Source organism: Patagioenas fasciata, chromosome 5, assembly GCF_037038585.1.
Source record: "Patagioenas fasciata isolate bPatFas1 chromosome 5, bPatFas1.hap1, whole genome shotgun sequence".
In the NCBI taxonomy this organism is placed as follows: domain Eukaryota; kingdom Metazoa; phylum Chordata; class Aves; order Columbiformes; family Columbidae; genus Patagioenas; species Patagioenas fasciata.
In genome coordinates, this window is record NC_092524.1 from 65,901,452 (window position 1) to 65,913,699 (window position 12,248).

General features: G+C 51.9%; 1 protein-coding gene and 1 pseudogene across 1 annotated transcript; both read right to left on the reverse strand.

Moving 5' to 3' along the window:
* Positions 1-3,391: 3,391 nt before the first annotated feature.
* LOC136102400 (inositol 1,4,5-trisphosphate receptor-interacting protein-like 1) lies at positions 3,392-5,179 on the reverse strand (annotated as a pseudogene).
* Positions 5,180-7,539: 2,360 nt separating this feature from the next.
* Positions 7,540-9,024, reverse strand: LOC136102316 (inositol 1,4,5-trisphosphate receptor-interacting protein-like 1). The gene has a single exon (XM_065839295.1). It carries the CDS (start codon positions 9,022-9,024, stop codon positions 7,540-7,542), a length of 1,485 nt encoding a protein of 494 aa, XP_065695367.1.
* Positions 9,025-12,248: the final 3,224 nt, after the last annotated feature.

Sequence of the window (12,248 nt, forward strand, 5' to 3'; positions counted from 1 at the left end):
GTGTTCCTGTGTAGAGACTATAGAATTTAAATATTGGGCTATATCTTGTTTTTAAAAAGAAACAACAACTCACAGGTAACATTAGCTATAGTAAAGAGTACATCTTTTGACAGGTCTCAATAATTGCTGCAGAACAAAGGATTCAGTTACAAGCAGAGCTCACAGGAAGGCAGTGCACCCCATGGATCTTGCACAGGAGACCAGAACACGGACCTTCCTGCTGCCCTCCAGTGCTTTAGCCTTCCTTAAAACCTGGAATATAAAATACAAATTAATAAACTCTTTTAACATCACTTTTCACTAGCATTAAAATAAAAAAGTAACACTAGACAAAGAGTTCGGTAGACACAGATAAATTTAATACATGTAGTTTGCAATGACTAAGCAATGTTTTTCTGCAGCCTCCTGTAAAAGAAACCTGCCCTGCACAACTGACACGGAAATCCTGCTTCATCTGAAAGCCAACGATAGTCGTAAATGAGTTGGCTGCTTTGTCAGTTTAGGCACCTTTATCATAGCTGGCTGGGACACTGCTGCGACCCAGGGGCTGTACAGTGGATGTTTAGTTGTGCCTGAACACAACCGGGTTGGAGATCCTGTATCATATGGATATACGTTCCAGTTACCCTCTGGGAGTGAGAAAACAGATTGGTCAAGAAAAGTTTTTAATAATGGTGCTGTGACCAGAGTTGCCAATGGCTCAGGAGTTTTACAGAATATAAAAAAAAAAGGAGAAAATGCAATCCGGGATACCACTTTTTGAGAAGATACTGCAGGAGGGTAAGCAGCTCAGAGGACTTGCCAAAGAGTCTGGAAAAGCTGGAGCCTCTTAGTATGGGAACCTGTTAATGTGATGAAAGGGCTTTGACCTGGGTCACTGGCAAGCCTGACTTTGTGGTAACAATCTGTTGGGATGCAGAGGGCTAAGCAGGTTGCATTGTCTTCATGGTCTCAGTCAGTGCTTTTCATTCTTCTTTGTCCCACAGATTATCAGCCTCGTCCTTGACCAACAGAACTTGGCAAGATGACCCTGCTAGGTGAGCTTTTCCACTGGATCAAAAGCTCAGAGGAACACACGAGACAAACAAAGCCCCAAGAAACAAAAAACGGGTTCAAGAGGAGAGATCAGCAAACTGTCGTTAACTGTAACTCAGACACTGCTCTTTGAAGTTGGGCAGATGCAAAAACGGTAAAGAAGAAAATCATGGATGTATTTGAATGAAAACAATATCACAGGAGATCTTCCTCAAGTAATGTTTCTCTTCTTGCCTTCATATACCAAAACCATAATGTGCTTTAACTCTGAACCAGCCAAGATGCACAGTAAATGCAGTGTTATGGTCATTGTGCAGCAAAACCAACTTTTTTGGGGGAGAGGTCAGGCCACAGAGTGAAAGTCACTGGTATGAAACATCCCAAGGTAACATCTCATCTGAATTTTAACTTCATTTTCTAAGGATCCCTCGATAGCTAAGGAAAGTTCTAGCAGCTTTATGCATCGTGGAAGAACTGGCCAAGTTCTGTCATCTAACTGAAAGCAGGGAGAAGCCTGGGCTTCTGTAGCCCTCCAACATAGACAGTTCTTCTGACAGGACAATTGTGGAAGAGCTTGCAAATCTTCACCCCTATACCATCATTGGATTTCCACTGGACATGTCGTAAACAGAGGTATGAGAGCAACTCTTCTACCACAAAGCTACCCTCAGGCCACTGCTTCTCATAAATATGGCATGGACCTCACAAGTGCGTGTCTGAATTGGAGACATCCCAAAAGCTTTCTTTAACCTTGCTTAAGTCTCCCCTCACACCAAGAAAGCCCTTGAGGAGCACAAATGTGATGGGAGCGGCTGAGGGACCTGGGGGGTTCAGCTGGAGAACAGGAGCTGAAGGGGGACCTTCTGATCTCTGAACTGCCTGAAAGGAGCTTGGAGCTGGGGGGAGGTGTTGGTCTCTTCTCTGAAGGAACAGGCACCAGGATGAGAGGAAATGGCCTCGAGTTGCACCGGGGAGGTTGGGTTGGATCTTGGGAACAATTTCTTCCCAGAAAGGGCTGTCGGGCATTGGAACAGGTGCCGTTCTCAGGGACATGGGTTAGTGCCAGTGTTGGTTTAATGGCTGGACTCAATGATATTGAGGGTCTTTTCCAGCCAGAATGGTTCTATGATTCCGTATCGACTAAGCAGTCTGGTCTTTCTCGGTAGGATGTGGAAGAGCAAGACAGGCCACTGGCTTAAGCGATGGGGTGGCTGGTTGCTGCTTTTGAGTTTGCCTTTGAGACGGCAGTGGTGGATCCAGGATCTAATCACCCACCTGTATGCAGGCGCCCTGAGCAGTGACTCTGCTCCCTCCCAGGAAGGCATCAGTGAGTTATAGCAGGGTACACATGACATACACAGGGAATTTAAGGTTGTATTCTGATTAGCGTCACAGATTTAAATTGAGAGAAAGTCCATTGATCTGCAAAGCGTTACTCTTGGTGCAACCACAGTCAGAATTCCATGTGATATACCCACTCCTTTCCAAACTGCATGCATGAACACACATGCACATATTTGCAACGTGGGCTCCCAGGACTTGGCCTGCATACGGCTACCAAGGAAGCCACTCCAGGCTCCCCATGGCACAAATGAACTGTGCGCAGCAATGTTGGGTGACAAATTATTCCCATTCCACCAATAGAGGAGCATGGACCCAGGGAAGCCCGAGTTACAGAACCAGAGAAACCAGAACCCACTGCATCAAGTCTTCTGCAAAATGCTCCCTGAATCTATCGCAGCTGAACAGTCAGCACCCTATGCCCGCGATGCCCACAAAAGTGACGCAAACACTCACAACGTGACGGTTATTCAAACACAGCTTTTATTGGAAACTTTGCACATGGTAAAGATCCCAGAAGAAATGGAACGGACACTGTCGAAGAGAGAGGGCAGTTGCTGTCCGGGTGGTAACAGAGTCCCTGTCACAAGCGTCCTCGCGACAGCCTCTTCAGCTGCATCGGGTCCCACTCCCCAGGATGCGCTTTTGCTGTGCAGGAAATGTGCGGCACCAGTTCCCCCTGCCAACTGATCAGTGTGTTTCCAGTGTCCAGCTTGCTTGGTTCTGTGGCACCAGCTCCCTGGGTAGTGTCTGGGGTGGGCAGAGTGTCCCCCAGACCCCAGAGGACAGACACATAGAGGCACATGGAGCGGTGCCTCTCGCTTGGTCCCCAGCCCGCCAGAGCTCCCAGCGGAGTATCCAGGTCAATGTGAAATCCAGTCTTGGCGAAGGGCCTTTCCCTTTCCCTTTCCTTTCCGTGCCCTGCATTCTCCTCTCGTTTTTCTTCCTGGAAGATACGGTTGCCTGCCAGTAGCTGTGACCTGTGCAAGCACAGCTCTGTGCAGGGTGACCTCTTTCAGCGTCCTTGGAGAAGCAGTCTCTGAAGCTGACTTCGCAGCTCCTCAGACTCAAGCTGTGCGTGCTCATGGGCGTCACGATTCTGTGCCAGGTGCTGGAAGAGATTGAGCAGTTCAGCTATTTGCAATTCCAGGGGCAAGATGGTCTCCTCAGGCATGTCCTCATTGCTAATGAAGAAGTGGTTCAGTTGTTTCTTCTGCAGGCAGCTCTGCGGGTCCTGCAGGATGTCGTTCAGCCGTTCCCAGAAATGCCTCCTGGGCCAGTCTGGCAGGGGTATAGTGTTCAGCAGGTGCATCGCAACTGTCTTCAAGGTATAGGTGGAAATGTCTCTGCCCAGCGGGCTGCAGGCACAGAGCTGCAGGCATCTGAGGTGGTAGGAGTCCGTGGAGAACCAGTTTATGAAGCCAACATTGCAACACCAAAATCAAGCCATGCCTCCTCATGGGCTTCAGGATCGTGCTCCAGGTGCTGGAAGAGATTGAGCGGTTTAGCCGTTTGCAGTTCCTAGGGCAAGAAGATCTCTTCAGACACGTTATCATTGCCGATGAAGAAGCGGTTGAGGCCTTTCTTGTTCAGGCACCTCTGCAGGTACAGCATGATGTCCTCCACTCGCTCCATGAAAATGTCCTTGCGCCAGCGTGACAGGGGTATAATGGTCAGCAGGTGCATCACAACTGTCGTCAGTGTATAGGCGGAAATGTCTCTGCCCAGCAGGCTGCTGACACAGATCTGCAGGCATCTGAGGTGGCAGGTGTCAGGCTCTGCCTGGATGGCGATATGACTGAAGAACTTCATCTCTGCCACAGCATAGGTCTCTGGCCACATCGTGCTAGGTGTGTAGGCAGCCTCTGTATACTGGCTGCTCAGGAAGATGTCCAAGTCACCTTCTTGCACCCCAAACATCAACTCACTTTAGAACCTTTTTTCCCACCCTTGTGTCAGCCCCTGGAATTTGCAGGAGTGGTCAGAGGGCAGCACCATTAGGTGGTGTGTGGCTGACTCAGGCAGATCCTTCCAGAAGCACCTCACCATCTTCTGGAACCAGTGAGCAGTTTTCTGCACATCTAGGTAGGAGTCAGTGCAGAGGTCGTCTAGGATGTTGGGGCCCTCCTTCCCACTCTTCTCCTCCTTGGGATCATGGAGGAAGCAACGTGTCTCTCCTGCCGGCTGCTCTATCTCACAGGTACACACCAACTCCACACGGATGCGAAAGTTCCTCATTGGCCACACGGGGCCCGGCTCGAGATGGAAGATGTGTCCACGGGGGGGCCTCAGAGACACAAGCAGGTGGTGGGTGATGTCTACTTCCTGGAGACTCCAAACATTCGAAGGCGGTGCCCACCTCGATGGCTTTTTGCACCACAGTGTACCAAGTATTGGAGAACTCATAGTTGAAGAGATCGATGAATTTTTGCACCAAGTTCTTCACAGCTTCGCAGTCTCTGTCCCGGTTCTGAACCGGCCTCTGTGTGGGATCCTCAAAAAACCTTCCTGGTTCATTTGCATCATCATTCTCTTCTTGGTGTTCCTCCTCCACGTTCTTACCGGAGCTCTCCTCTTCTCTCTCTGGCTCATGGCTCCATTTCCTGAGCCACCAGCAGAGCCCAAAGAGCAGGACCAGGACTCCAGCAACAGCCCAGCACTGTCAGTGCTGCAAGGCAGAGAGGAGCAGCGATGCCCAAGCAAAGCCACTCTGCTCCTGGCTCCTCTGCTCCTGGTTCATCTCCTCTACCTCCTGCCACAGCCGAGTCATCTCCCGGTTCAGCATCTCCGCACGCTGCTCCATGCGTTCGCATGTCTCCTCATCCAGCTCATAGCCGACCAACTGCACATTTAGGGTAAGAATTCGCCAGAGTCCGAAGACAACGTCCAAGAGAGCCATGGCCTGCAGGAGAAGGGAGAGAAGGGGCTCAGTGGGGCTGTGCGAGAGGGAGGGGGCTGGCGGTGGGGGGAGCGAGGCTGGGGGACACACGGAGCTGGGGGCAGGTAGGAGCGGGGCCGAGGCAGCTGGGAGGCAGCAAGGGCTGCCCCAGCCCCAGCCCTGGCGGCGGAGGCTCCGTGCCCTGGCCAAGGTGCTTCGGCAAGCGGCCGGGCCCTCCATTAGTCGTAAATGAGTTGGCTGCTTTGTCGGTTTCAGGCACCTTTATCATAGCTCCATACGCAAGGCCTGCTGACTGCCTCAGGATTTCAGAAACTAATAGCACCTGTAGTTGCCGTATGCCAATTGGTGTCTCTTCCAAAAGTTGGGGGATACCTGCCGCTTTCACCGAACCCCATTGTTCCATCCTAAATGATCTATAGCTGTCACATGGCATAGGTCTAATTTTGCTTGAGTCTTTCATGGTTTCTATCTGATCTCGGGGCAACACATACACATACTCCTTTTCTTCTCCTTTTAACTTTTCAAGAGAATGCTGCGGACCCTCATCCTCATCCAAGCGATCAGATAACACGGACTTGAGCAGTGCTGGAGAATCATTAGTAATAGGGGCGTTTAGAACAGTGCACATTTTCTTTTTTGATTCCAAATCTAGCCCAGAAGAGCCACCCCCCTCCACTGTCTCTGCCTCTTCCCATTGCTCTTTTAATGCTCTCAAAGTCTCTAGCAACAAGTGCCATGTCGTTAACAGTTCAGTTGTTTCCTTGGATCTTTGGGTAGTGCTTTGCCCCATAATATTGTCCTTTGCAAAGTCACTTTCAGAAGGATAAGACCCTGTATTGTCTGCATAAAATTGACATTTGGAGTGCCTCCTTGACACTACGTCAGGGGAAATTCAGATGGCACATTACAAAGAAGTTCTTCCCTAAGTGAGTGGTTGGTGGTTGGAACTGGCTCCCCAGGGAAGGGGTCATGGCACCAAGGCTGTCCGAGTTCAAGGAGTGTCTGGAGGACAATCTTAGTTATATGGTTTAATTGTAGCTGGTCCTGCGAGGACCTGGGGGTTGGAATTGGTGATCCTTATGGGTCCCTTCCAACTCAAGATATTCTGTGATTCTATGATAATAACCGGAAAGCCATGCAAGGCCAGGATGTTTCCTGGTAAGGCAAGGTGCAGGGTGACAGAACAGTTCCCAAAAAGGCAGCTCTGCTGGCTGACCAGGGCAAGAGTGAATGAATTCTTAATCTTGCCCTGCCCGGGCATGTAGCTCTTGCTTTACGGACTAAGCTGCCTTAGCTCAACACACACAAGTTTTCCCACTTACCCTTCAGATTCTTTCCACTGTGCCACTGGAGGAAAGGGCTTGAGGAGCTGTGTGATGCCAAGCTGCCTGCTGCGATGAACCTGCAAAACCTGGGAAGCCAAAGCCAAGTGAGCCATGAAACCAGAGCCTGCCACATCAGCTCTTCTGCAAAAGGTTCCCTAATTCTGCGGCAGCTCAACAGCGTATTGGCTTTGTGCGGCAAGGTCTTAGTTGCCAGGGATTACAGGCGTATCTTCTGTGAGAGCCTGCAACCTATGCCTGTGTTCCCCAAGAAAGTGATGCACAGACACTCCCGGATTCGGCATTTGTTCAAACACAACTTTTATTGGCAACTCTGCGCTAAGTAAAGCTCCCAGAAGGAATGGACTGTCTCAAAGTCAGGGGTACAGTCACTGTCTGGTTGGTAACAGAGTCCCTGTCACAAGCCTCCTCGCGACGGCCTCTTCAGCTGCATCAGGTCTCACTCCCCAGCGTGTGCTTTTGCTGGGCAGGAAAATTTCCCGCTGCCCACTTATCAGCGTGTTCCCCGTGTCCAGCGTGCTCGGTTCTGTGGCAACAGTTCCCCGGGGAGTGTCTGGGGTGGGCAGAGTGTCCCCCAGGCCCCAGAGGACACGCAGAGGCACATGGAGCAGTGCCTCTCGCTTGGTCCCTGCCCCGCCAGAGCTCCCAGCAAGACTATCTGGGCCAATGTGAAATTGCCGCCATGGCCCTGACAGTGAGAGGGGAAAGCAGGGTGAAAATCTTCTTTGTCATCACTGGCTGCTGCGCTGGGGAGACCATTGAGAGAGGAACGCTGCCAGTCTTGGTGGAGGGCTGCTGCGCAGGGTGTTCCCTTTCCGTTCCGTGCCCTGCGTTCTCCTGTCTTTTTGCTTCCTGGAAGACACGGTCGTCTGCCAGCAGCTGTGACCTCCGCAAACACAGCTCTCTGCAGGAAGAGCTCTTTCAGCTTTCATACAGCAAGAGTCCCCGAAGCTCCCTAAGCACACACTCAAAATCAAGGCGTGCACTCTCATAGTCCAGGAGCTGGCAGAGGTTGAACGGTTCAGCCGTTCGCACGTCCAGGGGCAAGTTGATCTCCTCAGGCACGTTCTCATTGCCGATGAAGAAGTGGTTGATGCATCTCTCCAGCAGGCCGCTCTCCACGTGCTGCACGATGTGCTCCATCCGCACCAGGAAATTAGACTTCTCCCAGCGTAACAGGGGCAAAATGGTGGTCAGCTGGTGCATCACAACTGTCTTCACGATATAGATGTAAAAGTCTCTGCCCTGCAGGTAGTGGGCGCAGAGCTTCAGGCATCTGAGGTGGCAGGTGTCACGCTGTGCCCGGCTGGCAATATGCCTGAAGAACTTCATCTCTGCCACAGCGTAGCTCTCTGGCCACAAGGTCCTTGGGGTGTAGGGAGCCTCTACACACTGGTTGCTCAGGAAGAGGTCTGAGTCGCCTTCCTGCACTCCAAACATCAACTCAATGAAGAACCTTTTCTGCCAGTCTTGTGTCAGCACCTGGAATTTGCAGGAGCGCTCCGAGTACACCTGCATTAGGCGGTGTGTGGCTGACTCAGGCAGATCCTTCCAGCAACGTCTCACCATCTCCTTGAACCATTCAGCAGTTTTCTGCACATCTAGGTAGGAGTCAGTGCAGAGGTCATCTAGGATGTTGGGGCCCTCCTTCCTACTCTGCTCCTCCTCAGGGTGGTGGAGTAAGCAACGTGTCTCTCCTGCCGGCTGCTCCATCTCACAAGTACACACCAACTCCACGCGGATGCGGAAGTTCCTTATTGGCCATGAGGGGCATGGCTCCAGGTGGAAGATGTGTCCATGAGGGGGCTTCAGAGGCACAAGCAGGCAGTAGGGGTTGTCTTCATCATAGACACTCCAACCTTCGAAGGCGGTGCCCACCTCGATGGCTTTTTCCAACACAGGGTACCAAGTACTGGAGATGTCACGGTTGAAGAGATCGATAAATTTATGCACCAGGTTCTTCACAGCCTGGCGATCTCTGTCCCGCTTCCGAACTCGCCTCTGTCTGGGATCCTCAGAATGCCTTCCTGGGTCATTTGCATCGTTATTCTCATCTCCATGTTTCTGCTTCTCCACGTTGTTACCGGAGCTCTGCTCTTCTCTCTGTGACTCACGGCTTCGTTTCCTGAGCCACCAGCAGAGCCCAAAGAGCAGGACCAGGACTCCAGCAACGGCCCAGCACTGCCAGTGCTGCAAGGCAGAGAGGAGCAGGGATGCCCAAGCAAAGACACTCTGCTCCTGGTTCATCTCCTCTACCTCCTGCCACAGCCGAGTCATCTCCCGGTTCAGCATCTCCGCACGCTGCTCCATGCGCTCGCGCGTCTCCTCATCCAGCTCATAGCCAACCGACTGCACATTTAGGGTAAGAATTCGCCAAAGTCCGAAGACAATGTCCAAGAGAGCCATGGTCTGCAGGAGAAGGGAGAGAAGGGGCTCAGTGGGGGTGGGCAGGAGGGAGGGGGCTGGTGCTGAGAGGAGCGGGGCCGGGGGCTGCAGGGAGCTGGGGACAGGTAGGAGTGGGGCCGAGGCAGCTGGGAGGCAGCAAGGGCTGCCCCGGCCCCGGTGGCCGTGGCTTCGTGCCCTGGCCAAGGTGCTCCCACGAGTGGCCGGGCCCTCCATGCAGGGTGAGAACCCACCCCCGGGGGCCACGTTTCTGCCCTGGCCCCATCCAGCCCAGCCTCCCCCCACCTGCGCACTCACCGCTGGCCCAGTCCGGACTGGGGCAGCGCTGCTGCTGGCACCCCTGATAACCGCCCCGTGGGGACTCGTCCACTGTGATGTCACAGGTGCCAGAGCATGTCACAGGAACGCCCGCCGGCCCTGCCCGTCCGGCCCACTCACAGCTGCCCCACTGTCCCGGTGGAGGCTGGGACAGAGTTCATGTCCTTCACGGGCCCTTGCATGGTGCTTCACGCTGGGTTTGTTATCCTCTGGCTGCCCATGGTAATCTCATAATTTTGAACCTAGAATAGAATCATAGAATCATTTCAGTTGGAAAACACCTTCAGGATTATCGAGTCAAACTATTACCTAACCTAACTCTAGCACTAAACTATGTCCCTAAGAACCTCGTCTAAACGCCTTTTAAACCCCTGCTGGGATGGTGACTCCACCACTGTCTTGCGCAGCCTGTTCCAATTCCTGACAACCTCTTCCATGAAGAATTTTTATTAATATCCAATCTAAACTCACCTGGTGCAACTGGAGGCCACTTCATCTTGTCCTTTCACTTGCTACTGGGGAGAACAGACCAACACCCTCCATTCTACAACCTCCTTTCAGGTAGTTGTAGACAGTGATAAGGTTTCCCCTCAGCCTCCTTTTCTCCAGGCTAAACAGCCCCATTTCCCTCAGCTGCTCCCCATTAGACTTGTGCTCCAGGCTCCTCAGCAGCCTCGTCGCCTCCTCCGCACTGTTTGCAGTAGCTCAATATCCTTCTTATGTTGAGGGGCCCAAAACTGAGCATAGGATTCAAGGTCGGGCCGCACCAGTGCCCAGCACAGTGGCACAGTCACTTCTCTAGTCCTGCTGGCCACACTATTCCTGATACAAGCTAGGATGGCCTTTCTGGCCAGCTGAGCACATGCTGGCTCATGTTCAGCTTGCTGTCAGTCAACACCCCCAGATCCCGCTCTGCCAGGCACTTTACAGCCACTCTTTCCCGAGTCCATAGCGGTGCCTGGGGTTGCTGTGACCCAAGTGCAGGATCCAGCACTTGGCCTTGTTGAACCTCATACAACTGGCCTCAGCCCAACGATCCAGCCAGTCCAGATCCCTCTGAATGGCCTTCTTACCCTCCAGCAGATCAACACTCCCACCCAATTTGCTGTCATCTGCAAACTTACTAAGGGTGCACTCAGTCCCTTCAGCCAGATCATTGATAAAGAGATTAAAGAGAACTGGCCCCAGTACTGAGACCTGGGAAACACAACTTGTGACTGGCCACCAACTGGATTTGGCTCCATTCACCTCAACTCTTTGGTCCTGCCCTCCAGTCATTTCTTTATCCATTGAAGAGTACACCCATCCAGGCCATGAGCTGCAGCTTCTCCAGGAGAATGCTGTGGGATACAGTGTCAAAGGCTTTACTGGAGTCTAAGTACACAACATCCACAGCCTTTTCCTCATTAGTTAGGCGGGTCACCTTCTTGTAGAAGATCAGTTGGCCAAACAGGACCAGCGTTTCATAAGGCCACGTTGACTGGACCTCATCATATCGTTCTCTTGTATGTGCCATGTGATGTTACTCAAGATCATAGTTCCCTGGATCGTCCTTCCAGCCCTTCTTCTGGACAATCGGGTAGTGAGGTAGACTGTGAACTGGCTGAAGGAAAGAAGCCAGAGAGTCGTGGTCAATGGGGCAGAGTCCAGTTGGAGGCCTGTATCTAGTGGAGTGCCTCAGGGGTCGGTGCTGGGACCAGTACTATTCAATATACTCATCAGCGACTTGGATGAGGGAATAGAGTGCACTGTCAGCAAGTTTGCTGATGACACCAAGCTGGGAGGAGTGGCTGACATGCCAGAAGGCTGTGCTGCCATCCAGAGACCTGGACAGGCTGGAGAGCTGGGCGCAGAAAAATTTAATGAAATATAACAAGGGAAAGTGTAGAGTCTTGCATCTGGGCAGAAACAATCCCAGGTTCCAGTATAAGTTGGGGAATGACGTATTAGAGAGCAGAGTAGGGGAAAAGGGACCTGGGGGCTGGTGGACAACAGGATGACTGTGAGCTAGCACTGTGCCCTTGTGGCCAGGAAGGCCAATGGTACCTGAGGTGGATTAGAAGGGGGGCGGGTCAGTAGGTCCAGAGAGGTTGTCCTGTCTCTCTACTCTGCCCTGGTGAGACCACACCTGCAATATTGTGTCCAGTTCTGGGCCCCTCAGTTCCAGAAGGACAGGGAACTGCTGGAGAGAGTCCAGCACAGAACCACAAAGATAACGGAGTGGAGAATCTCCAGTGTGAGGAAAGGCTGAGGGAGCTGGGGCTCTTTAGCTTGAACAAGAGGAGACTGAGGGGTGGCCTCATTAATGTTTATAAATATGTAAAGGGTGAGTGTCAGGAGGATGGAGCCAGGCTCTTCTCAGTGACAACCAACAATAGGACAAGGGGCAATGGGTGCAAACTGGAGCACGGGAGGTTCCACTTAAATTTGAGAAGAAACTTCTTCACAGTGAGTGTGACAGAGCATGGACCAGGCTGCCCAGGGAGGTTGTGGAGTCTCCTTGAGACACTGAAAACCTGCCTGGACACCTCCCTGTGTAACCTCATCTAGGTATTCCTGCTCCAGCAGGGCAATTGGGCTGGATGATCTTTCAAGGTCCCCTCCAACCCCTTGATTTCTGTGATTCTGTTTCTAGTCTGTTTATTGGCTACACATTCCAGCTAGAATAAATTCTGGTTTGGAACTTATTTTCTGCATAAAATTGACATTTGGAGTCCCTCCGTGACACTGCATCAGGGGTGTGGGGGACTGTGGTGGGTCTGTGGTTTCCCTGACATAGGGTGTGGGAACAGAGATCAGCCTTGAAGATATTAAGGTTTACCCGTGAGAAAAATGGGAGTAAAGGAGTATACAAAGATTTTTAAGGTATACCAGTGAGAAAGAAAGGATGTACCCGTGAGAGAGAAGGG